General features: G+C 44.1%; 1 protein-coding gene across 4 annotated transcripts in view; it reads right to left on the bottom strand.

The window, feature by feature from the left end:
- Positions 1–27,756, bottom strand: part of kiaa0586 (KIAA0586 ortholog) — a 654,782-nt gene that overhangs the window by 624,087 nt on the left and 2,939 nt on the right. For all 4 annotated transcript variants that reach the window (XM_068039229.1, XM_068039231.1, XM_068039232.1 and 1 more), the window contains exons 2-4: positions 26,464–26,552; positions 10,402–10,477; positions 7,524–7,590 (exon numbers count right to left, since the gene is read on the bottom strand). In XM_068039229.1, coding sequence (XP_067895330.1) covers positions 7,524–7,590; positions 10,402–10,477; positions 26,464–26,552 — 232 coding nt within the window. The remainder of the gene's footprint in view (positions 1–7,523; positions 7,591–10,401; positions 10,478–26,463; positions 26,553–27,756) is intronic.

Here is a 27,756-nt window from a genome sequence, read left to right as displayed (position 1 = left end):
CATCTCGCTCTCTCTCCCCACCCTCCATCTCGCTCTCTCTCCCCACCCTCCATCTCGCTCTCTCTCCCCACCCTCCATCTCGCTCTCTCTCCCCACCCTCCATCTCGCTCTCTCTCCCCACCCTCCATCTCGCTCTCTCTCCCCACCCTCCATCTCGCTCTCTCTCCCCACCCTCCATCTCGCTCTCTCTCCCCACCCTCCATCTCGCTCTCTCTCCCCACCCTCCATCTCGCTCTCTCTCCCCACCCTCCATCTCGCTCTCTCTCCCCACCCTCCATCTCGCTCTCTCTCCCCACCCTCCATCTCGCTCTCTCTCCCCACCCTCCATCTCGCTCTCTCTCCCCACCCTCCATCTCGCTCTCTCTCCCCACCCTCCATCTCGCTCTCTCTCCCCACCCTCCATCTCGCTCTCTCTCCCCACCCTCCATCTCGCTCTCTCTCCCCACCCTCCATCTCAGCTCTCTCTCCCCACCCTCCATCTCATCTCTCTCTCCCCCTCCATCTCAGCTCTCTCTCCCCTCCATCTCATCTCTCTCTCTCCCCTCCATCTCATCTCTCTCTCTCCCCTCCATCTCATCTCTCTCTCTCCCTCCATCTCATCTCTCTCTCTCCCCTCCATCTCATCTCTCTCTCTCCCCTCCATCCATCTCTCTCTCTCCCCTCCATCTCATCTCTCTCTCTCCCTCCATCTCATCTCTCTCTCTCCCTCCATCTCATCTCTCTCTCTCCCCTCCATCTCATCTCTCTCTCTCCCCTCCATCTCATCTCTCTCTCTCCCCTCCATCTCATCTCTCTCTCTCCCCTCCATCTCATCTCTCTCTCTCCCCTCCATCTCATCTCTCTCTCTCCCCTCCATCTCATCTCTCTCTCTCCCCTCCATCTCATCTCTCTCTCTCCCCTCCATCTCATCTCTCTCTCTCCCCTCCATCTCATCTCTCTCTCTCCCCTCCATCTCATCTCTCTCTCTCCCCTCCATCTCATCTCTCTCTCTCCCCTCCATCTCATCTCTCTCTCTCCCCTCCATCTCATCTCTCTCTCTCCCCTCCATCTCATCTCTCTCTCTCCCCTCCATCTCATCTCTCTCTCTCCCCTCCATCTCATCTCTCTCTCTCCCCTCCATCTCATCTCTCTCTCTCCCCTCCATCTCATCTCTCTCTCTCCCCTCCATCTCATCTCTCTCTCTCCCCTCCATCTCATCTCTCTCTCTCCCCTCCATCTCATCTCTCTCTCTCCCCTCCATCTCATCTCTCTCTCTCCCCTCCATCTCATCTCTCTCTCTCCCTCCATCTCATCTCTCTCTCTCCCCTCCATCTCATCTCTCTCTCTCCCCTCCATCTCATCTCTCTCTCTCCCCTCCATCTCATCTCTCTCTCTCCCCTCCATCTCATCTCTCTCTCTCCCCTCCATCTCATCTCTCTCTCTCCCCTCCATCTCATCTCTCTCTCTCCCCTCCATCTCATCTCTCTCTCTCCCCTCCATCTCATCTCTCTCTCTCCCCTCCATCTCATCTCTCTCTCTCCCCTCCATCTCATCTCTCTCTCTCCCCTCCATCTCATCTCTCTCTCTCCCCTCCATCTCATCTCTCTCTCTCCCCTCCATCTCATCTCTCTCTCTCCCCTCCATCTCATCTCTCTCTCTCCCCTCCATCTCATCTCTCTCTCTCCCCTCCATCTCATCTCTCTCTCTCCCCTCCATCTCATCTCTCTCTCTCCCCTCCATCTCATCTCTCTCTCTCCCCTCCATCTCATCTCTCTCTCTCCCCTCCATCTCATCTCTCTCTCTCCCCTCCATCTCATCTCTCTCTCTCCCCTCCATCTCATCTCTCTCTCTCCCCTCCATCTCATCTCTCTCTCTCCCCCATCTCATCTCTCTCTCTCCCCTCCATCTCATCTCTCTCTCTCCCCTCCATCTCATCTCTCTCTCTCCCCTCCATCTCATCTCTCTCTCTCCCCTCCATCTCATCTCTCTCTCTCCCCTCCATCTCATCTCTCTCTCTCCCCTCCATCTCATCTCTCTCTCTCCCCTCCATCTCATCTCTCTCTCTCCCCTCCATCTCATCTCTCTCTCTCCCCTCCATCTCATCTCTCTCTCTCCCCTCCATCTCATCTCTCTCTCTCCCCTCCATCTCATCTCTCTCTCTCCCCTCCATCTCATCTCTCTCTCTCCCCTCCATCTCATCTCTCTCTCTCCCCTCCATCTCATCTCTCTCTCTCCCCTCCATCTCATCTCTCTCTCTCTCCCCTCCATCTCATCTCTCTCTCTCCCCCTCCATCTCATCTCTCTCTCTCCCCTCCATCTCATCTCTCTCTCTCCCCTCCATCTCATCTCTCTCTCTCCCCTCCATCTCATCTCTCTCTCTCCCCTCCATCTCATCTCTCTCTCTCCCCTCCATCTCATCTCTCTCTCTCCCCTCCATCTCATCTCTCTCTCTCCCCTCCATCTCATCTCTCTCTCTCCCCTCCATCTCATCTCTCTCTCTCTCTCTCCCCTCCATCTCATCTCTCTCTCTCTCTCTCTCCCCTCCATCTCATCTCTCTCTCTCTCTCTCTCCCCTCCATCTCATCTCTCTCTCTCTCTCTCTCCCCTCCATCTCATCTCTCTCTCTCTCTCTCTCCCCTCCATCTCATCTCTCTCTCTCTCTCTCTCTCTCCCCTCCATCTCATCTCTCTCTCTCTCTCTCTCTCTCTCTCTCTCTCCCCTCCATCTCATCTCTCTCTCTCTCTCTCTCTCTCCCCTCCATCTCATCTCTCTCTCTCTCTCTCTCTCTCCCCTCCATCTCATCTCTCTCTCTCTCTCTCTCTCTCTCTCTCTCTCTCCCCTCCATCTCATCTCTCTCTCTCTCTCTCCCCTCCATCTCATCTCTCTCTCTCTCTCTCCCCTCCATCTCATCTCTCTCTCTCTCTCTCCCCTCCATCTCATCTCTCTCTCTCCCCTCCATCTCGCGCCCCTCCATCTCTCTCACGACTGTTGCTTGCCACTTAACAGCCCAAGCCTGAATGTTGTCCAGGACTGCTTCAGTGGCTGAGGAGTCACCAATGGTACTGAACACTCTGCAATCATCAGCGAACACCACCACTTCTAATCTTATGGTTGGGGGAGGTGGTGGGGAGAAAGGTCATTGATGAATCAACTGAAGATGGTTGGGAGTAGGACACTACCCTGAGGAACTCATATCGTGATGTCCTGGGGCTGACATGATTGGCCCCCAAAAACCACAAACATATTCATTTTGTGCTCAGTATGACACCAACCACAGGAGAATTTTCCCCGATTCCCACTGACTTCAGATTTGCTCCGGCTCCTTGATGCCATACTCGGTCAAATGCTGTCTTGATGTCAAGTGCAGTCACTCTCATCTCTGGAATTCAGCTCTTTTGTCCATTATTGGGCCAAGGTTGTAATGAGGTCTGGAGCTGAGTGGCCCTGGAGAAACCTGAACTGAGTACTGGTTAGCAGGTTGCTGCTGTGCAAGTGCCTCTTGATAGCACTGTCATCTTCCATCACCTTTTACATGATTCAGAATGAACTCAAGGGACGGAAATTGGCCAGATTGGATTTGCCCTGTTTTTGTGGACAGGACATACCTGGGCCATGTTCCACATTGTCGGATAGATGCCAGTGATCGGATAGATAGCATTGCAGCTGTCCTGGAAGAGCTTGGCTAGGGGTTGCAGCTAGCTCACAAGATTCTAGTCGGGATGTTGTCAGGGCCCATACCTTTGTTGCATTCACTGTGCTTGGCCATTTCTTGATATCACATGGAGTGAATTGAATTGGCTGAAGACTGGCATGTGGGATACTGGGACCTCAGGAGGAGACAGAGATGAATCATCCACTTGACACTTCTGGCTGAAGATGTGTGCAAATGTTTCAACCTTGTCTCTTGTACTGATGTGCTGTGCTCTGCCATCATTGTGGCTTGTGGAGCCTCCTTCTCTCATTCGTTGTTCAACTGTCCACCATCATTCATGACTGGATGTGGCAGGACTGCAGAGCTTTGAACTGATCTGTTGGCTGTGGGATCACTTTGCTCTGTCTGTTGAATGCTGCTTCTGCAGTTTAGCATGCATGTAGTCCTGTGTTGTAGCTTCACCAGGTTGGCACCTCATTTTGATGTATGCCTGGTGCTGCTCCTGATAGGCTCTCCTGCACTCCTCATTTAACCAGGGTTGATCCCCTGGCTTGATGGTAATGGTAGAGTGAGGACATATGCCAGACCATGAAAGTTGATTGTGGTTGAATACAATTCTGCTGCTGCTGATGGCCCACAGCGACTCATTGATGCCCAGTTTTGAGTTGCTAGATCTGTTCTGAATCAATCCCATTTAGTACAGTGGTGGTGCCACACAACACAAAGATGGGACTTCATCTCCTCAAGGACTGTGTGGTGGTCACTCCTACCAATACTGTCATGGACAGATGCATCTACAACAGGTAGATTGGTGAGGAAGAGGTCAAGTAGCCTTTTCCTTCTTGCTGGTTCTCTCACCACTTGCCACAGGTCCAGTTTGGCAGATATGTCCTTCAGGACTCGGCCAGGTTAGACAATAGTGTTGCTACCAAGCCAGTCTTGGTGATGGACATTGAAGTCCCCCGCCCAGAGTACATTCTGCGCTCTTGCTACCCTCAGTGCTTCTTCCAAGCAGCATTCAACATGCAGCAGCACTGATTCATCAGCTGAGAGGGGGCAGTAGGTGGTAATTAGGTGGTGGTTTCCTTGCCCATATTTGGCCTGATGCTATGAGACTTCATGGGGTCCTTGTCAATGTTGAGCACTCCCAGGGCCGCTCTCTCCCGACTCTATACCATCGTGCCACCACCTCTAGTGGATCTGTCTTGCCGGTGGACAGAACATACCCAGGGATGGTGATGGAGGAGTATGATTCAGTGAGTATGACGATGTCAGGTTGTTGCTCGACTAGTCAATGGGACGGCTCTCCCAATTTTGACACAAGTCCCCAGATATTAGTGAGGAGGACTTTGCAGGGTTGACTGGACAGGGTGTGCCTTTGTCATTTCCAGTGCCTAGGTCAACGCAGGTGGTCCATCCAGTTTTATTCTCTTTCGACTTTTCTGTAGCAGTTTGATACAACTGAGTGGCTTGCTAGGCAGATTTCCTTTCCTAAGGGACATTAGTGAACTAGATGGGTTTTTATGTCAATCCGGAAGTTTCATGGTCTCATTCCCGAGATTAGCTTTTAATTCCAGATTGTGCAATGAAATTAATTTAAATTCCACCAGCTGTCATGGTGGGATTTGAACTCGTGTCTCCGTAGCATTAATCCTCTGGATTGCTAGTCCAGTAACATTACCACTATGCTACCATTCACGATGGTGAAGCAAAATGGCTGACAGCCAGAAACTGATGAGACACACAGATGAGACAAAACACAGGAAATGGAAGATTTTCAAAAAAAGTGATGAACAGTGACAAAGGAAGATGGACAGCAATAAAGATACAAACAACACGATGACAAGAGGGCACAAGACAGAAAAAAAGAGGAAGAGTGTAGAACAAAAATAGCAACGCAGAAAAAGTTAGAATGTCACAGATAGAATCGTAGCTTGTCCACAGCATAGGAGGCCATTCGGCCTATTAGGTCTGTGCTGGCTGTCTGCAAGAACAACTTACCTAGCCCCACTCCCCGGCCCTTTCCCCATCGCCCTACAAATCTTTTTCTCTTCAGATAATAGTGTGTGTTATGAGAGCCATTTTTTTGTCCATTAACAATGCCAAAGCTCAATACCTAATTCACAGAAAATGCATTTGCAATTATACACCATGCACAAAGGAAAACTTGCCCCATTATGGCTAGAATTTCTCCAAAAATTCCATGGACCCAGATTTTGCTGTAAAGGGCAAAGGAATGGCTTTCGCTGTTCACCTCACGTACAGCGCCCACGGACTTTTAAAGGGTTTTGTCAGCGGAGATTTCTGGTAATAAGGTATAGAGTTGAATTTGGCGCCCTCTGCAGGTGATCTGTGGTGTCTGTGAGTGAGAAAAGCAGCACGAGGCTTCTCAATCAATCTAATTGAAGAATGCTCACAGGCACACAGACAACAAAGCAGGAAATAGAAAAAAAACTATAAATTACATTTAAATCACTGAACAGAAAGTGAAATAAAGATTGGGCTACATCATGCAATTAAGGGAAATACATAAAAGAGCAAAACAGGAAAGCGATAAAAAATTATTCTAATTTTACATTTTTAAAAATCTGCGACATTAATTTTCTTCTGAGGAAATGAAACTCCACTCTGTCAAATTAATTTTTCAGGTCCAAAGAAGTCAGTCAGCAGTAATTATCATCCACAATGCCGTTAAAAACTCAGTTCTTCCTGACTAAACAGGCCCTAACTTTTTAACTGTTTTTAAGAGCAAGAATAGTGGGTAATTAAACTCAGTTCACACCATGATAGCATCTCTGTGCGGGATTCATTGGCACATGTGCATGCCAGAAGCTGCTGTCAGTTTTAGCCAGTAATATGGGTGAGTGTTGACAGCCCACCGTTAAATCTGGGCCATTGAGTTCATGCTTTAATACTCCTAATATTATGAAACAGCATATCCTACAACTAACCAAGAACAATATCACAGGAAAGCCACTGTTTCAATGTCAATGAGTTTCTCTACAGATCCACAACAGAGCCAGGAAAGAAAGGGATATTTTAAACTGACAAGTGAGCTGCACATTATCTTAATCCAATCCTTTTCCACATAAAATTGATAGCCATGGCTCAGCTGATAGCACCTTTGCCTCTGAGTCAGTAGGTTGTAGGTGTTCAAGACTCACTACAAAGACTTGAGCACAAAAATTTAGGCTGACACTCCTGTGCAGTACTGAGAAGGTGCTGCCTGGCCGGATGCACTGCCTTTTGAATGAGATGTTAAACTGTGGCCCCATCAGTTCTCTGAGGTGAATGTAAAAGACCCTATGGCACTGTGTCTAAGAAGAGCAAGGAAGTTATCGCTAGTATCCTAGTCAATATTTATCCCTCAAATCAACATCACTAAAAAAGACAGATTATCTGGTCACTATCACATTGTTGTTTATGAGTGCTTGCTGTGTGAAAATTGGCTGCTGTGTTTCCTACATTATAACTGACAACACTTCAAAAGTACTTCACTGGCTGCAAAGAGCTTTGGGACATCCCAAGGTCATGAAAGGCACTATATAAATGTAAGTCTTTGTTTAAAAGTAGATGGACTTCAATAAAGAATTAAATCTGATTTGCATAAAAAGAATTTTAGCTGAATACATCTACCTATAATCTATTTACACAATTAAGTACATTGAGCCAGCACATCCATAGCTTACAAAAACATGATTTACCTTTGACCCATAAAAGTTACTTTGCACTTATCTCACATAGAATTCACATTACTGAGCATGGATTTAGCCGAAGATGAAATCATGAACTGATTTTTGCATTCCACCCCCCCCCCCCCACCAACACCTTCTCCCCTCCCAGAAACAGTCATAGTATGACAAGATATTAAAATTGGCACTTAGCAACTTACCGCTTGACAATGGCTTTCATTGCTTCTTTCTGCCCTCTGGTATACTGGGAAATCAAAATATCATTTCCTACAAAAATGAGAATTCAAATGACAGCTACTATAGTGAGTCACATAAGTATAATTAATCATAAAGAGCCATAGCTACCTTTCTACAGATAATCTTACTTCCAAGTTTGTGCCCACTAATCTTGTTTTTGTCAAGTGGAAGTCCCCCTCCTCCTACCTAACCTTATATTTGTGATAAGAAAGGTGCCAAGGAAAACTTTCCTCTCAGATATTTTCTTGGCCTCCATTCTTCATGTTAGTTCCTGCCACTCCTAACGCCTACCATTCTCAACCAAGTGGTGGGATAACCTACAAGAGGAACTCTGCAATCACAGTAGGAAGTTCATTACAGCAACTTTATATTCTCATTTGTTTTGTTCATTGTGGAGAACAACCTTTGCCACCTACCAAGACGTCCAGGTGAAATTAGGAACTAGCAATCTGGATTTACTTGCATGATCTAGACATATTGACTTTTAAATCTTACAGGTGCAAGGGATATTGTAATTGAAATTCAGGAGAAGGCAGACTTGCTAAAATGATTACTGTAAAGACTGATACAAAATAAAGGAAAAGGATAAAGATGAGGAAAAATAAAAATAAATCAAGGAGAGGAATTTACTAGATTTAATATGTTCAAAAATGGTAATGCTGAAAATAATGAGACTCAAGTTAGTCAAATCTCTGAAATTTTAAATCCCTGGGGTGAAAACTTTGTAGGAACAGAAACTGTAGAAGCTTTAATCATGATATTGGTTTAGGAATTGGCCCATTGCATTGAAAGTGTAGGAGAAACCAGGAAAATACAGCCCTATTAGTTTAAAGTCTGTTGTTATTAAAAGTTACTGGAATCTGTCATTAGGGACAATGTGACTGAGCATTTGGACAAATATGAACCAATCAGAGAAAGAACTAGTATAGATTTGAAAAGGGCAAGTCATGCCAAACTAGTTTGAATTAAATTTTCTGAGGAGGTTCCTAGCATAGTAGATAAGGGAATGTTTGTGTCTGTTACTGATATAGACTTCCAAAAGGTATTCAATAAAGTTCCACACAGGAGACTATTCGCAAAAATGAATGCACATGAAAATAGAAGCAACCTATTGACATTGATAGGAAACTGGTTGGGAAGTAGAAAGGAAACAGAGTAGGGATAATGGGTAGTCAGTACTCCAATTGGCAGGATGTGACCAGGGATCTGCACTGGATCCTCAGATTTTCACTATATTTATCAATGACTTAAATAAACAAATGGAGTGCCTAAATCCAAGCTTGCTAACAGCACTAGGTTTGGTGGCACAGTATTTAGCGTAGATGGAAACAAAAAGTTTCAAAGGCACAGTGATAGACTAAGTAAGTGGGTAAAACTGTGGCAGATGGAGTTCAATTGGGGAAGTGTGAGGTAATTTCTTTGGACCCAAGATCAGAGAATTTTCTAAATGGCGAGAAGCTAGAACAGTGGAGGAACAGAGATTTAGGGGTCATGTACAGAAATCACTAAAAACTAGTGGACAGGTCCAAAAAAAATGTTTAAAAGTCTAAAAGGCGGCACAGTGGCGCAGTGGTTAGCACCGCAGCCTCACAGCTCCAGGGACCCGGGTTCGATTCCGGGTACTGCCTGTGTGGAGTTTGCAAGTTCTCCCTGTGTCTGCGTGGGTTTTCTCCGGGTGCTCCGGTTTCCTCCCACAAGCCAAAAGACTTGCAGGTTGATAGGTAAATTGGCCATTATAAATTGCCACTAGTATAGGTAGGTGGTAGGGAAATATAGGGACAGGTGGGGATGTTTGGTAGGAATATGGGATTAGTGTAGGATTAGTATAAATGGGTGGTTGATGTTTGGCACAGACTTGGTGGGCCGAAGGGCCTGTTTCAGTGCTGTATCTCTAATCTAATCGCTTAATAGAATGGTGGCCTTTATTATGATTGGAATATAAAAGGGTGGAGACTATGCTACAGTTGTAGACGCTTTGGTTAGACTGCATCTAGAGTACTGCATTCAGTTCTGGGCACTATACTGCAAGAAAGACATATTGGCCATGGAGGAGATGTAGAGCAGATTTACTGAATACTTGGGCTAAAAGGGTAAAATTATGAAAACAGATTGCACAGTCTAGGCATATATTCCCGAGTGTAGGTGATTAAGGAGTGATCTAATTGAGGTGTTTAAGATGATTAAAGGATCTGATGGAGTAGAGAGAGGCAAGCTCTTTCCATGGGTGAGGAAATCCAGAACAAGGGGACATAACCTTAAAATTAATGCTAGGATGTTCAGAGCTGTAGTCAGGAAAAACTTCTTCACACACAGGCTAGTAGAAATCTGAAACTTTGCCCCCCAAAAAGCCATCGAGACTCGATCAATTGAAAACTTTAAAACTGAGATCAACAGATTTTTCTCAGGCAAGGTATTAAGGAATAAAGATACATAACAGGTAAATGAAGATATATCATGAGTCACAATGTAACCGAATGGCAGAACAGGTTCAAGGGACTGAATAGTCTACTCTTATTACTATTCTTCTAATTTCAAAATTAATCAAATGTTGCTGCACAACCAATATCAGATTTACAGCACAAAATTTGCCTAAAAAGCAGCGATGAATTTTATCATCTGCCCTTGAAATTGCATGTCCAGTAGACTAATCATGAAGCAGCATTTACAGCAATCACAAGTAAACTCACAGCGAGCATCATATTGCTCTATGAATTGAAACAAGACACATGCAATGGAAGACACTTTTAAACTGAAATATGGTAAATCATGAGTCCATTGCACATATTTACATTCTCAGAAATGCCAATAAACCAATTTGGAATTATGTGTTCATGGTCATACCTTCATGTCTGCTGCCATCTGCTGGTTCTGTTGGAAGGTGTGCTGCAGTGGCATGTTCATGATTTAAACTTGAACACTGGTTTTATGAAATACAAAAACAAATCAGTAAGTTTTCTAAAATAATTTCAAAGACTTGCATCAAACCTGCAAAATAGGAATTAAGAAAAGATTTTCAAAAAAATTGCTTACTTGCTCTTCCTCATTTTTTGAAAACATTTTTTTCCTGTATTACAACAGAGACTGCATTTTAAAAAGCACTTAATTGGTTGTAAAATACCTTGGGACATCCTGAGGTTTTTTAAGTTTGCAATATAAATGCAAACTTTCTTTAACTGGGAAGCCTCGAGTTTCTATACCAGTGTATCATTTTCACAGAACAGGTGCAAAACATTCTGCATGGGGAAGAGGGAACAGCAAGAGATCGTGGTCCATGCTGGAAGCAACAAATTAGGAAGGAAAAGACTTGTCGTGCAGTCAAAGTTTCAAGAGCTAGGGGGGAAGCTAAAGAGCAGGACCTCAAAAAGCATCAATCTCTAGATTACTCTGAGTGCCACATGCTATTGACTAGAGGGACAGTAAAATAAGGCAAGTTAATGTCTGGCTGACACATGGGTTCAGGAGAGAGGGCTTCAGATTTCTGGGGCATTGAAACCACTTCTAGAGCAGGAGGGATGTGTACAAGATGGATGATTTGCATCTCAACAGGGCTGGAACCAATTTCCTTGTGGCAAGGTTAACTTGCGCTGTGGAGCAGGATTTAAATCAATTTGACAGGAGAAGGGACAGTAGGTTGAAGTATTAGAGAGAAACAAGGTGCACAGAGGATTGGGAGGGACAAACAGCATTAGAATAAAGAGTACTGTAGAAAAACAGAAACAGGACGGATCAGATGGGTGAAATGCGAGGTAAGCCAAGATGGATTTGGAAGTGTGGTCAATAAGGTTGGCGAGTTGTAGGCACAAATTGACACATGGGATTATCATATAGCGGCAACAAAGGGGCCTGGTTCAAACAAGTGGAGGATTGGGAACTTAATATTCATGGTTACAAAATATTCAGGAAAGAGAGGGATGAAAAAAATGGAAGTGGGGTGGTAGTATTGGTCAGTATTGGAAAGGGATGATGTACTTGAAGGCTCAAAGAATCTATTTGGTTAGAATTAAGGAACAATAGCAGACCGGTTATGGTGCTGGGTGAATACTCTTTGTCACCAAATATTGGGGAGGAGGTAGATGAGCAAATTTGAAGGCAAAGTACAGAAAAATGTGAGAACTATTGAGTAGGGATAAGGAGGAATTCAATTATCCTAACATAGACTGGTGAAATGACAGTGTTAAAGGCAAAGAGGAGGAATTCCTGAAATCTGTAGAAAAGAACTTTCTTGATCAGTATGTTTGCAGCCCAACAAAGAAGGAAGCAGTTCTGAATTTGGTTCTGGGGAAAGAAGTGAGGCAAGTGGATCATGTTTCAGTGGGGGTGCATTTGGGTAACAGTGATCACAGTATTAGGTTTTGAGTAGTTGTGGAAAAAGGACAAGGAGCAATCAAATGTAAAAATAGGCAACCAGAGGAGGACTAATTTCAGTGAGTTGAAAAAGGATTTGGCCCAGGTGGATTGGAACCAAATATTGCTACATTAAACAATAAATGAGCATTTGGGGCCTTCAAAGTTCGGGTACAGACTAGACACATTCCCGTAAGGAGGAAAGGAAAAGAATTCAAAGCTGGAGTTCCCTGGATGACTAAAGATATAGAGATTCAAACAAAACTGAAAAAGAAGGCTTATGATAAATGTCAGGCCCACAATATGAGAATGGATTAAACACTAATACAAAAGCAAAATACAGCGGATGCTGGAAATCTGAAATAAGAACAGAAAATGTTGGAAATGCTTAGCAGGTTTGGCAGCATCTGTGGAGAGAGAAACAGAGTTAATAGGTCGATGACCTTTTACCAGAGCTTCTGAAAGGTCATCGAACTGAAACGTTAACATCCACCCTGTCAAGCCCTCTGAAGATCCTTCTACATTTCAATGAGACCACCTCTCATTCTTCAAAAATCCAGAGAATATGGGTTGGATTTTGTGGTGCTGGCGCTCCCAACACAGGGCCAAAAAGGTGGGGGGAGCCCCGCCTCGGCCTTTCTGAGCAACCCACCCACCAGTGCATTCTTACATCGTTCTAGCACTTAAGTGGCCAAAACCGGGATCCCTGTCCCTTCAAAGGAGGGGAACCTGCTCCAAAAGCTGCTGGTCAATCACAGAGCTGGTAGCTCAGCAGTATCAACAGTGCTACCAGGAGCAATGGCCACAGCTGGTACTGTTGAGACCTTGGACCCTGGCCCAGCGCTGGAGACCCGGACCTCAGGTAAGTAAAGCTGGGTCGCCGGAGCCAGTCCAGAGGTGCCTGGCGAGGGGTGGGTGGGAGGGTGGGCGTGTAGTGGAGGAGGGGTGTGCAGGGGAGGTAGAGTTTTTCCCAGTGGGGGTCCTCTGGGGGCCACAGATTGCTCATGGAGGAGGGACCCACCTCCTCCCCAAATCCAGCAGGGAGGGCGCCTCATATTACTAGGCGACCTCCCCACGTGGAGGAGGTACCCCCACTGCCCCCGCTGGTTAAATCCCAGCAGCAGGGGGAAAGAGGCCCTCAAGTGATCATTAATTGGCTACTTAAGGCCCTCAAGTGGCCTCTGGGCCACCCCTGACAAAAATAGTTTAGCGACGGCCTTCCACCACTCACCGCCCACCCCCCCACCCCAGTCCCGTCCCTGTTGTAATTTTATGGGGCCCCCCGCTTCCGACTCTGCCTCAGGGGGCCCCATAAAATCCAGTCTTATAAGTGCATTCTAAACAACCTCTCTTCATAGACCAACCTTCTCATCCTAGAAATCAATCTAGTGAACTTTCATTGTACCCCTTTGAAGGCAAGTATAGCCTTCCATAGGTGCAGAGGGCAAAACTGTACACAGCACTCCAGGTACGAACTCACCAAAGTCCTATCTAATTGCACAAGACTTCCCTACTCTTATACTCTAACTCCCTTGCAATAAAGGCCAACATACCATTTACCTTTCTAAGTGCTTGCTATACCTGGATGTTAACTTTCTGTGTTTCATGTACAAGGACACCCAGATCCCTGTGCAGTCTCTCACCCTTTTTAAAAAGTCTTTTTTTCTGTCCTTCCTACCAAAGTGGATAATTTCACATTTCCCCACATGATACTTCATTTGTGATCTTCCCCACATTATACTTCATTTGTGACCTTCTTATCCACTCACTTAACCTGTCTATATCCCCTCTGTGTCCTCCTCATAGCTTACTTTCCCACCTAGCTTTGTATCGACAGAAAACTTAGATACAATGCACTTGCTTCCCTCAGCCAAGTCAATGACATAGACTGTAAATAGCTGAGACCCAAGAACTGATCCTTGTGGCACCCCATTAGTTAAACCTACCAACCAGAAAACTGCCCATTTATTCCAACTCTCCATTTACTATCCGTTAACTAATCCTCAAACCAAGCTAACATCCCAATCCTATGAGCCCTAATCTTGTGTAAAAGGTCCTATATGGTACCTTATCAAATGCCTTTTGAAAATCCAAATACTACCTCCACTGGTTCCCACTTGTCTGCGCTGCTAATCAAAAAAATCTAATAGATTTGTCAAATCCGATTTCCCTTTTATGTTGGCTCTGCATAATCATAGTGATTTTCTAAGTGCTCCGTTACCACATTGCTAATACTCCACCACCTAACATCAAACCAAACCATGCAGACAAGTAAGTGTAAAGTTTGATCCCTGCTGTGTGCTGATTTGGGGGTACCAGTAAAGGCACTACTATTAGCTTTGGCACACAGCTGATCAAGGGCATTAACAGGCTTGGCTACAATTCTCAACAGAGTAACAGTCACAGTCTAGACCCACATGAAAAGAACAAACAAACAAAGAACAAAGAACAGTACAGCACAGGAACAGGCCATTCAGCCCTCCAAGCCTGTGCCGATCTTGATGCCTGCCAAAACTAACACCTTCTGCACTTCCGGGGCCCATATCCCCCTATTCCCTTCCTATTCATATATTTGTCAAGATGTCTCTTAAATGTCGCTATCGTATCTGCTTCCACCACCTCCCCTGGCAGCAAGTTCCAGGCACTCACCACCCTCTGTGTAAAAAAACTTGCCTCGCACATCCCCTCTAAACTTTGCCCCTCGCACCTTAAACCTATGTCCCCTAGTAACTGACTCTTCCACCCTGGGAAAAAGCTTCTGACTATCCACTCTGTCCATGCCACTCAACTTTGTAAACCTCTATCATGTCGCCCCTCCACCTCCGTCGTTCCAATGAAAACAATCCGAGTTTTTCCAACCTCTCCTCATAGCTAATGCCCTCCAGACCAGGCAACATCCTGGTAAACCTCTTCTGTACCCTCGCCAAAGCCTCCACGTCCTTCTGGTAGTGTGGCGACCAGAATTGCACGCAATATTCTAAGTGTGGCCGAACTAAGGTTCTGTACAGCTGCAAGATGACTTGCCAATTTTTATACTCTATGCCCCGACCGATGAAGGCAAGCATGCCGAATGCCTTCTCTGCCTGTCAATACTCCGAAGGGTTCTGCCATTTACTGTATACCTCCCACCTGCATTAGACCTTCCAAAATGCATTACCTCACATTTGTCCGGATTAAACTCCATCTGCCATTTCTCCGCCCAAGTCTCCAACCGATCTATATCCTGCTGTATCCTCTGACAATCCTCATCATTATCCGCAACTCCACCAACCTTTGTGTCGTCCGCAAACTTACTAATCAGACCAGCTACATTTTCCTCCAAATCATTTATATATACTACAAACAGCAAAGGTCCCAGCACTGATCCCTGTGGAACACCACTAGTCACATCCCTCCATTCAGAAAAACACCCATCCACTGTTACCCTCTGTCTTCTGTGACCGAGCCAGTTCTGTATTCATCTTGCCAGCTCACTTCTGATCCCATGTGACTTCACCTTTTGCACCAGTCTGCCATGCGGGACCTTGTCAAAGGCTTTACTAAAGTCCAGATAGACAACATCCACCACCCTTCCCTCATCAATCATCTTCGTCACTTCCTCAAAATACTCAATCAAATTAGTAAAACACGACCTCCCCTTCACAAAACCATGCCGTCTCTCTCTAATAAGTTCGTTTGTTTCCAAATGGGAGTAAATCCTGTCCCGAATAATCCTCTCTAATAGTTTCCCTACCACTGACGTAAGGCTCACCGGCCTATAATTTCCTGGATTATCCTTACCACCCTTCTTAAACAAAGGAACAACATTGGCTATTCTCCAGGCCTCTGGGACCTCACCTGACGCCAATGAGGATGCAAAGATTTCTGTCAAGACCCCAGCAATTTATTCCCTTGCCTCCCTCAGTATTCTAGGGTAGATCCCATCAGGCCCTGAGGACTTATCTACCTTAATGCTTTGCAAGACACCCAACACCCCCTTCTTTTTGATAATGAGATGACTGAGACTATCTGCACTCCCTTCCCTAGGCTCATCATCCACCAAGTCCTTCTCCTTGGTGAATACTGATGCATTAAGCATCTCACCCATTTCCTCTGGCTCCACGCATAGATTCCCATCTCTGTCCTGGAGTGGACCAACCCTTTCCCTGGTTACCCTCTTGCTCTTTATATATGTATAAAAAGCCTTGGGATTTTCCTTAATCCTGTTTGCCAATGACTTTTCATGACCCCTTTTAGCCCTCCTAACTTCTTGCTTAAGTTCTTTCCTACGGTCTTTATATTCTTCAAGTGCTTGATCTGTTCCTAGCCTTCCAGCCCTTACAAATGCTTCCTTTTTCTTTTTGACTAGGCTCACAATATCCCGTGTTATCCAAGCTTCCGGAAACTTGCCAAACTTGTCTTTCTTCCTCACAGGAACATGCTGGTCCTGGATTCTAATCAGCTGACATTTGAAAGACTTCCACATGTCAGATGTTGATTTACCCTCAAACAGCCGCCCCCAATCTAAATTCTTCAGTTCCTGCCTAATATTGTTATAATTAGCCTTCCCCCAATTTAGCACCTTCACCCGAGGACTACTCTTATCCTTATCCACAAGTACCTTAAAACTTATGGAATTATGGTCACTGTTCCCGAAATGCTCCCCCACAGAAACTTCGACCACCTGGCCGGGCTCATTCCCCAATACCAGGTCCAGAATGGCCCCATTCCGAGTTGGACTATCGACATACTGTTTCAAGAAGCCGTCCTGGATGCTCCTCACAAATTCTGCCCCATCCAAGCCCTTAGCACTAAGTGAGTCCCAGTCAATATTGGGGAAGTTAAAATCACCCACCACTACAACCCTGTTACCTTTACATCTTTCCAAAATCTGTCTACATATCTGCTCCTCTACCTCCCGCTGGCTGTTGGAAGGCCTGTAGTAAACCCCCAACATCGTGACTGCACCTTTCCTATTCCTGAGCTCCACCCATACTGCCTCGCTGCATGACCCCTCTGAGGTGTCCTCCCGCAGTACAGCTGTGATATTCTCCTTAACCAGTAATGCAACTCCCCCACCCCTTTTACATCCCCCTCTATCCCGCCTGAAGCTTCTAAAGCCTGGAACATTTAACTGCCAATCCTGCCCTTCCCTCAACCAAGTCTCTGTAATAGCAACAACATCATATTTCCAAGTACTAATCCAAGCTCTAAGTTCATCTGCCTTACCCGTTATACTTCTCGCATTGAAACAAATGCACTTCAGACCACCAGTCCCGCTGTGCTCAGCAACATCTCCCTGCCTGCTTTTCCTCTTAGTCCTACTGGCCTTATTTACTATGTCCTCCTCATTTACTTCACTAGCTGTCCTACTGCTCTGGTTCCCACCCCCCTGCCACACTAGTTTAAACCCTCCCGAGTGACCCTAGCAAACCTTGCAGCCAGGATATTAGTGCCCTTCCAGTTTAGATGCAACCCGTCCTTCTTGTACAGGTCCCATCTGTCCCTGAAGAGAGCCCAATGGTCCAGATATCTGAAACCCTCCCTTCTACACCAGCTGCTCAGCCACGTGTTAGCTGCACTATCTTCCTATTTCTAGCCTCACTGGCACGTGGCACAGGGAGTAATCCAGAGATTACAACCCTCGAGGTCCTGTTTTTTAACTTTCTACCTAACTCCCTAAACTCCCCCTGCAGGACCTCATCACTCTTCCTGCCTATGTCATTGGTACCGATGTGTACCACAACCTCTGGCTGTTCACCCTCCCCCTTCAGAATGCCCTCTGTCCGTTCAGAGACATCCTTGACCCTGGCACCAGGGAGGCAACATACCTTCCTGGAGTCTCTCTCACGTCCACAGAAGCGCCTATCTGTGCCCCTGACTATGGAGTCCCCTACAACTAGTGCTCTTCTGCGCTTTGTCCCTCCCTGCTGAACAACAGTGCCAACCGTGGTGCCACTGCTCTGGCTGCTGCTGTTTTCCCCTGATAGGCCATCCCCCGCAACAGTATCCAAAACTGTATACTTGTTAGAGAGGGGGATAGACACAGGGGATTCCTGCACTGACTGCCTGCCCCTGCTAGCGGTCACCCATCTATCTGCCTGCACTTTGGGTGTAACCACTTCTCTAAAACTCCTGTCTATGACGCTTTCCGCCACCTGCATGCTCCTAAGTGCATCCAGTTGCCGCTCCAACCGATCCATGCGGTCTGTGAGGAGCTGCAACTGGGTACACTTCCTGCAGATGTAGTCGCCCGGAACGCTGGAAGCGTCACGGACTTCCCACATCTCACAGGTGAAGCACTTCACCCCTCTAACTGACATTTCTATCACTAATTAGTTAATTAATATAAAATAAATAAATACTTATTAAATCCTTACTGGCCATTTAGGCAGGATTTAAAGGTTAGACAGCACCCACAGAATCATACCTCAGCCTCAGTCAGAAAGTTCAGAAAAGGAAGAGAGAAAATTGAGGAAAACGGAATGAGCGCTCAAACCACTTTCAAATTCCAGAATAGATTGTATTTTTGATTGATTTTAGGCACCCATTAGTTCAAATGATGGGGAATGCAAACATCAAAAAACTTCTATTTTACTCTTATCCATTTTTACACCACACAATAGGAATGTAGGTGACTTGTCATAGAGAGATACAGCACTGAAACAGGCCCTTCAACCCACATCAATATCGGCGACCATGCTCTGGAAGTGGTTCAAGAGTTGTCCTCCATTTTCCCCTCTTTACTTGTAGGGAGCTGTTTAGACTATACCTGCTACCTTCCCCTGTTGGCTCACTTAAAAGATTAGAGCCAGTTGTTTAGAGAAAACCTGGACACATAACATCATCCTTCCACTGACACAACTGCACGAGGTAACAATAAAAGAGGCCATACACTGTCAATCAGAACAGTTCTTTGTGATGTTAATGATATCATGATTTTAGAAGTATGACTTTGCTTGTAGGCGATAAAATTTACTTAATGAAAATATCTAGTGGACTCTCCTAATGGCTCAGTTAGTAAGTTCACTGTGAGTTCAGTACTGAATCACCCAAACCAAGGTGGTTCCATCTTTAATTTCACATTGTGGCCAGATAACTGCATCGCATACAGAACACTATGTTTTTAACTAGGGTTTTTAGTAAGTGCTGTAAAAATGAACAACAGTACGCTCTGTCGTAGTGGCCAGGACAACTTTGGAGCTATACGGCAGACTCAATGAAGAATGATCACGGTACAATATGAAATATGAATATGAAACAAGAATTTAGGGAGCTAGGTAGCAGAATAAAAAGCAGGACCTCAAAAGGTTGTAATCTCTGGATTACTCCCAGTGCCACATGCTAGTGAGTACAGGAATCAGAGGATAAAGCAGATGAATGCGCGGCTAAAGAGATGGTGCAGGAGGGAGGGCTTTAGTTTCCTGGATTACTGGCTCTGTTTCTGGCAAAGGTGGGACCTGTACAAGTCGGACGGGTTGCACCTGAACCGGAACAACATCCTTGCAGGGAGGTTTGCTAGTGCTGTTGGCGGGGGGGGGGGGTTTAAACTAATTTGGTAGGGGGATGGGATACTGAATGGAGGTAGAGTCGGGGGTGATGCACAGCCAAATATAGAAGACAAACTGAGTCAGTCTGGAAGGCAGAGTAAATATAGACCTGTTAAGGCACAAGCGAATAATGCAAGACTGGATTGCATCTATTTTAACACAAGGAGTCTTACAAGTAAGGCAGGTGAATTGAGGGCATTGATTAACAGTTGGGAATATGATATTATTGCTATCACAGAGACATGGTTGAGGGAAGGGCAGGACTGGCAGCTCAATATTCCAGAATCTTCAGGCGTGACAGGGGGGAGCGTAAAAAGGTGGCATCGCACTGTTGATCAAGGAGTCAATTACTGCAGTAAGGAGGGATGATATCTTGGAAGGTTCCTCAAATGAGGCCATATGAGTAGAACTTAAAAACAAAAAGGGGGCAATCACTTTGCTGGGAGCGTACTCCAGGCCTCCAAATAGTCAGGGAGAGATAGAGGAGCAGATATATAAGCAAATCTCAGAGAGATGTAAAAATAATAGGGTAATAATTGTAGGGGATTTCAACTTCCTCAATATTAACTGCGATAGTCTTGGTGCAAAAGGCTTAAAAGGGGTGGAATTCTTAAAATGCATAAAATGCTTTTTGAGCCTGCATGTAGAAAGTCCCACAAGAAAAGTGGCGGCACTGGACCTAATCTTAGGGAATGAAGCTGCACAAGTGGTAGAAGTGTCAGTGGGGGAGCATTTTGGGGACAGTGATCATAACTCTAAGATTTAAGGTCATTATGGAAAAGGACAAAGATGGACCGGAAATAAAGATACTGAATTGGGGGAAGGCTGATTTCAATATGACAAAACAGGATCTGGCCAAAGTGGACTGGGAGCGGCAACTTGTAGCAATGTCCATATCAGACCAGTGGGAGTCATTCAAAAAGGAAATAGCGAGAGTTCAGAGCCAACATGTACCCGTAAAGATGAAGGGTAGGACGAACACGTCCAGGGAACCCAGGATATCAAGGGAGATATAGGATTGGATAAGGAAATAAAAAAGGAGGCTTATGGCAGGTTCAGAGGGCTGAAAACAGCAGAGGCCCTAGAGGAGTATAGAAAATGTAGGGGGGTACTTAAAAAAGTAATTAGGAGAGCGAAGAGGGGGCATGAGAAAACACTGGCGGACAAGATAAAGGAAAATCCCAAGGCGTTATCTAAGTATATTAAGGGCAAGAGGATAACCAGGGAAAGAGTAGGGCCCTGTAACGTTAACTCTGCTTCTCTCTCCACAGATGCTGCCAGGCCTGCTGAGTATTTCCAGCATTTCTTGTTTTTATTTCAGATTTCCAGCATCCGCAGTATTTTGCTTTTATTAAAGAGTAGGGCCCATTAGGGACCAAAGTAGCAATGTGTGTGTGGAGCCGGAGGACGTAGGTGAGGTTTTGAATGATTACTTTTCATCTGTGTTCACTATAGAGAAGGGCGATGTAGGTGTAGAGATCAGGGAAGGGGATTGTGATATACTTGAACAAATTAGCATTGAAAGGGAAGAGGCATTAGCGGTTTTAGCAGGCTAAGAAGTGGATAAATCCGCAGGTCCAGATGAGATGTATCCCAGGCTGCTATGTGAGGCAAGGGAGGAGACTGCAGGAGCTCTGACACAAATTTTCAAATCCTCTCTGGCCACAGGAGAGGTGCCTGAGGACTGGAGGACAGCGAATGTGGCACCATTATTCAAGAAGGGTAGCAGAGATGAACCAGGTAATTACAGGCCGGTGAGTCTAACATCAGTGGTAGGGAAACTATTGGAAAAAATTCTGAGGGACAGGATTAGCCTCCACTTGGATTAAGCAGGAATAGTCAGCATGGCGTTGTCAGGGGGAGATCGTGTCTAACAAATTTGACTTGACTTTTTTGAGAAGGTGACTAAGTATGTAGATGAGGGTAAAGCAGTTGATGTAGTCTACATGGACTTCAGTAAGGCTTTTGATGAGGTCCCGCATGGGAGATTGGTTAAGAAGGTATGAGCCTATGGGATCCAGGGCAATTTGGCAAACTGGATCCAAAATTGGCTTAGTGGCAGGAGGCAGAGGGTGATGGTCGAGGGTTGTTTTTGCGATTGGAAGCCTGTGACCAGTGGTGTATGTACCACAGGGATCGGTACTGGGACCCTTGCTGTTTGTAGCGTACATTAATGATTTTAATATGAATATAGGAGGTATAAGTAAGTTCGTAGATGACACGAAAATTGGTGGTCGTAAATAGTGAGGAGGAAAGCCTTAGATTACAGGATGATATAGATGGGCAGAGCAGTGGCAGATGGAATTTAATCCTGAGAAGCATTTTCACCCAGAGGGTGGTTGGAATCTGGAACACACTGCCTGAAGGGGTGGTAGAGGCAGGTAACCTCACAACATTTAAGTAGTATTTAGATGAGCACTTGAAACGCCATAGCATACAAGGCTACGGGCCAAGTGCTGGAAAATGGGATTAGAATAGATAGGTGCTTGATGGCCAGCACGGACATGATGGGCCGAAGGGCCTATTTCTGCACTGTATAACTCCATGACTCTAAATAACAACACTGGACGTAAAAGCATTTGTTGTGACAGTGAATAAAACATTAATATTAAAGCAAAATATTGTGGATGTTGGAAATCAGAAATAAAAACAGAAAATGCTGTAAATACTCAGCAGGTCTGGCTGGTTCTGACAAAATATCATCCACTTGAAATATTAACTCTGTTTCTCTCTCGACAGATGCTCCCAGACCTGCTGAGTATTTCCAGCATTCTGTTTTTAAAGCATTTGCTGTGTTCATCATTTGGTTATGAAATATTACCATTTCTTACGCATAACACATTATGCATAAGATTTTGCAGTCAGTGGCAAAGGATGGGCGCTTGCCGTTCACCTTGCTGACAGCTGCCCCCAAGCCTTTACAGGCTTCTAAGCAGAGACTTGCTCTAAACCGACGTGTGATCTAGCACGATGCCCTCTACAGTTGATCTGTGGTCTGCGAGCTGGTCTAACAACAGCGAGGCTCTTCAACCAGACTGAAGAATCCTCACTGAGACAGGCAGAGTCTAAATCAGAAAGTATAAAGCAGGCTGTATAAATTGTAGATAGTATATTGTATTTTTATAGGTACTGTAATATTATAGATTTATGATGTACAGAAATTGGAAAAAATGATTGGAAAAGACAGAAGGGATTAAGGGAGAGTGCTAAAAGACAAAGTAAAAAACAACCTTTTATTCCCTGTACCTCCAACACATATTAACTTCTGAAGGAATGTGACACCATACTCATAAAATTAAATTTTCAGGGCCAGAGAGGTTGTTCGGCAGTAATTATCAATTATCATGCCATTAAAAACAAACTTATTTCTGAATGCACCAGCCCTAACTTTTTTTTGGCATGTTTAGTGGAGAACTAGTGGGCAAGCAGCCCAAGATCATACCACAACATTGATTTCAGTGCCGTGTCTAACGAAGAGGACTGTTGTAGCACACACTGCAGAGGAACGGGGTATCTCTAACAGCAGTTTTCGGATTTCTGCATTTCAACATGCACATGTGGATGCCAGAAGATGCTGTCCGACTTTCTCTATAACAACAGAGTGCTGATAGCCTGACCATTATTCTCCACGCAATCTGGACCATCAGATTAAAATTTTTAAAATCCAGACTACAAAATGGTTTGAAATATTTAACACATATCTAAAATTCTTATGTCCACTTGCAATTTCCTTCAATTCTTTGCTATTAAAAATTTCTATGCCCACATTTCTAACAGAACCACCCACATAAGATTTGCACATTGTAATTACATCCTTGTGTTGCAGTGGTGGTGCTGCACTGCCTCTGTAATTGAATCTCACCTCAGACCTGTCCTACAGAAACATTTATATACTCCAACCAACTCTACTTATGTTTCTCAAAATATTGCAAGTTTTGCTTTTTAACTATAAAAAACGTGAAAATTAAACTATTAGGACTGAATGCATGACTTTAAAATGGAGATCTTTAAGTCTATGAACATATAAATGAGTTAAAATTTTGAAAGGAAAGAAATGCATGAAATCAATTGATCATCTCCCTGTACACTGTTGACATTAAAAATGTAAACATTTTAATTTTGATACTATGAGACAGAGACAGAGACGACAGTGAGAGCGAGAAAAAAAAGACAGCAAGAAACTCTTCCAAGAACCAATCACAAAACAGCAAATTTAAGAACTGCAGAGATCTCTTAGAAAGGTACAAACCAGTGATGTCCAAACCCCCATCGTACGCCACAGCTCCACTTTCCAATCCCTTAAATCTGCCAAACTTCAGGTCCCCTCTCCATGCTGCCAAACTCCAGAAGTGCTGAACTCCAGGAACTGCATTTCAGTACAACCAAAAGCCAAGATCATTTCTCAGGTATACCAAAGCAAAGGACTCCCCCAGGGCAGCTAAACCCCATCCCCTCTACTCAGTGCTACTAAACACTGGAGTCTAGAATTTACTTGAAATGAGTTACACTGGAACAAACAACAACTTGTATTTATATAGCACCTTTAAAGTAATAGAACATCCTCAAGTGTTTCACAGGAGCAAAAGTTTATACCGATCAACATAAGGAGATATGAATACAGATGACCAAAAGTTTGGTCAGAGGTATTTGCTAATGAGCATTCTAAAGGAGTAAAGTTCGGAAAAGGAATGAAGAGATTTAGGAAGGGAATGGAGCACAGCTTCAAGACCAAGGCGATCACTGTATCTCAGGGATATCAGGATCTGATAGCTGTCCTTCGGCAAGCCATTCGGCTGTTCAGAATGTCCGCAGATCCAGAGTCCAGATGAATGTGACAACTAGAGTCCACCAGTCAGATCTCAGGACATCAGTACATATCAGGCCTCCAGCCTTCCCTCTTAGAGCACAACACTAGAGGAACTGGTGAGTCAGCACCAAGCTGCCCAGAAGCACGTTCCAGAGATTTAGCCAACAGTGCTTTCCTGCCAGGAGCAGGTTTTCATGAGACAAGAGCCACCTCAGTCCCAAGTGCCTTTTGTAGATCATGAACAGCAAATCACCTCCTGTGATCCTGGAGCCTGGGTGGTACATAGAAGTAGCACGGGAATACATTTTTTTAAACAAGGCATGTTTAGTTACCCAGGAGGAGCATGGTGTAAAGAAAAATTAATGTAATTGTGCCTTGTTTGGAAATCACTGTAAGGGTTGATGTGTTATCATTTTGCAAGATGGTTAGTGGCATGAGGGAATGCATCTTTATTTGAAAGTGGGGTAGAAAGATGCAAGGCTTTGGTGTTCACAGAGGAGGAGACCTTTTGCACCTATAAAGCACCATGAAAGTCGAAAACATCACAAGGTGCTCCACAGAGGAATAATCAAACATATGCAAACACCCAAAAAAAAATCAGATGGCATAACCAAAAGCTTGGTTGAAGTGCTGGATTTTAAAGAGTACTTTAAAAGGAGGAGAGGGAAGTAGAAAGTCAGAGGGATTTAGGGTGGGAATTCCAGCGCGTGGGGCCAAGACAACTGAAAGCATGGCTGTCAAAATAGTCCAAAGGCAAGCAGGTGATTCACATTTGTCAGAAGAAGGCAGAGTTTGGCAAGGGGCTGTAAGGTTACATTCTGCCTCTCAACTACCTGTTTAGACCCATCCTCTGCACAGGTTGTCAGCCTGCTTGTCCTGCATCCAGTCCTGGATTAAATTGTAACTTCTCTAGCTAAACAATGAGAGAACAAAAGCCACTGTCTTCATCCCTCCATCAGAGACACTTAATTAAGCCATTTAATCTGGGGTCCCAGTCACTGTCTCAGGCTGAACCAGACTGTTCGTAACCGTGACAACCTATTTGACCCTGAACCAAACTTCCAACCTCATTACAAAGACTGTCTACTTCCACCTCCATATCATCTGCCTCTGCACCACCTCCACCCAACTGCCTCATCCATGCGTTTACTATCTCCAGGATTGACTATTCCAATAGTCCACTGGCCAGCCACCCATCTCTTCTAGAATTTCAGCTCATCCAAAAGGCTGCTTCCTATGTCCTATTCCACACCAATTTCTGCTTACCCAACATCCATCCATACTGACCTACATTGGCTGCAAGTCCCCCAATGCATCAATTTAAAATTCTCATCCTTCTGTTTAAATCTTTCATGTTCTCCCTTTAATCCCACCTCTCCCGCCCCCGAATCTCCCTGTTCTGACCTGCCCTCTTTTGCTTCTTCCTCTATGCTACACCATTGGCAACGGTACCTTAAGGGCCAAGATCCTCTTTAAAACCCAAATTTTAACCAAGCTTTTAGTTACCCTCTCCTAATATTTCCTTCTTTGGCTCAGTATCCCATTCCATTCTATCTTTAAGATACACTTTGGACAATTATCTACATTAAAGGCACTATATAAATGCATGTTGTGGACATCATTTAAGTGTCACTCAGATGAGCTACAACAGGGGTAGGTATCCAACCTGCAACCCAAGCCATGGTAATCTGACCCTTGAAGCCGAGACAACTCTGTCCTATTTGTGCTTATAATTTTTCTTTGCTGTTTTGACCTATTTGAATTTGGTAGTTCTGATGGTTTGGAAAGAATTCTTTACATGGCTATTGCCTCAATGATAAATAAACTTTAAATCAGAACACCAAGATGCACAAGTATCAGCAACTTAAGATACATGAAAATTAATTATGGGAATTGTAATTTTTAACCTAGTATGTACAACCCTCCCCCTGCCCCGTATTCCCCAGTACAAATGCTATTTAAACTGACCTGTTGAAGATTCTCTTAGGAGTTTGCAAACAGTAACTGGGTTGAAACAGCACAAACATATTTCACATAAGAACCTTAACCACCAGCAGAAAGAAGAGAGTTTCAACCAACTAATCTGGACTGAATTATAACAGAATTTTCAATGGTGAAAGTGCAGTAAACACTACCATCAGATAGGAGACAAGCTAATAAACAGTGCTCCTTCTGCACTAACATTGCTAGTATCAATTTACAGATAATTAAACAATTTCTTACCCATTGTAGTAACCTGCAGTAGTCATAGTTGGTTTCTTTTTGAATCTGCTGACCTGTTGATTTTGTTCCAAACAAATCATGTACATGTGCTGAAATCAAAATCATTATGAATAAATTAATGAGTATAATCCTCACAAAAGAGCCACAAATAATTAAAGTTTACTCAAATATAAGCAATTTCCATAAAATGAAATTTTTTTTGAAATATTCACTTTTCTTCCAAGAAGCTGCTTCTTTTAGAAATTCCAAGATATAAAGAAAACTAGCAAAATCATATATTAAATCCATAGTACTCATAATTAATAAAATATAAACACATTGGTATGATGATTTCCATAAAATGCTAATAATCAAAATTATTAAAAGACCATATTTGATTGCAAAATGTCCACTTCTTTCAAGTTTTTTTAATGCAGCAATTCAAATACAACAAAACTTGCAGAACTGTACATTACTAATCCATTGCATTCCTAGGGTAATGGGAAATACATATTGTCAAACACATTGTGGTACAGAAATAAAAAATGCTGAGTATTTTCAACGCTTTCTTCTTTTATTGCAGATTTCCAGCACCCACAGTATTTTATTTATGTGTGGCTGTGGTACAGAAATAGTTTTGGTCCAATCTTTAAAGAATTGCAAACATGTTTTTAAAAAAAATAAAATAAATGGCCGCACATCTCCTTGAATGATGTAAGCGGGATTCTCTAGGTTTTAAAACAAAGTGAGAATACAATTTTATTTATGATCTCAATTGATTGTTTGATGCTTAATTAATTCCTGGAAGCATAACATGGGTAGCAATGTAATGCCAAAGAACTTCTGCACAGAATACTTCGTAACAGTGATGTCTTAAATTTGCAATCTGTCATTGGAGATGAAACTGAGACCATCTTCAAAGAAGAATTTTCTGTTTTGACTAAAAGATTTTGTAAGGCCACTGGCAAATTAACCTAGACTACCTACAAAATTTACCATCTGGCAAATAAATATTCCAATTCAATAAGTTTAGCATTTTATTTTGATTAGGCAAAACAGGTCATGAGCTTGGAAATTTGTTACAGGAGCCACAGTTGCATGTTCTTCTACCAGCTAAGTGTGTACTTTCTGCATCCGTTATAATTGTTGTTTCGCATCTATGTCATAGTCTCAAATTATCATGGCTCAAATTGAAAAATTCACAATTCTGTTATAGATGGTGAGCAATTGCAGAGCTCTGAGATGCAGATGGATCTGGGTGTCCTTGTGCATGAATCGAATCAGGTTAGTATGCAGGTTCAGCAAGTAATTACG

This window comes from Heterodontus francisci, chromosome 9 (genome assembly GCF_036365525.1).
Source record: "Heterodontus francisci isolate sHetFra1 chromosome 9, sHetFra1.hap1, whole genome shotgun sequence".
NCBI lineage: Eukaryota > Metazoa > Chordata > Chondrichthyes > Heterodontiformes > Heterodontidae > Heterodontus > Heterodontus francisci.
This window is presented reverse-complemented; position numbering and strand designations above follow the sequence as displayed.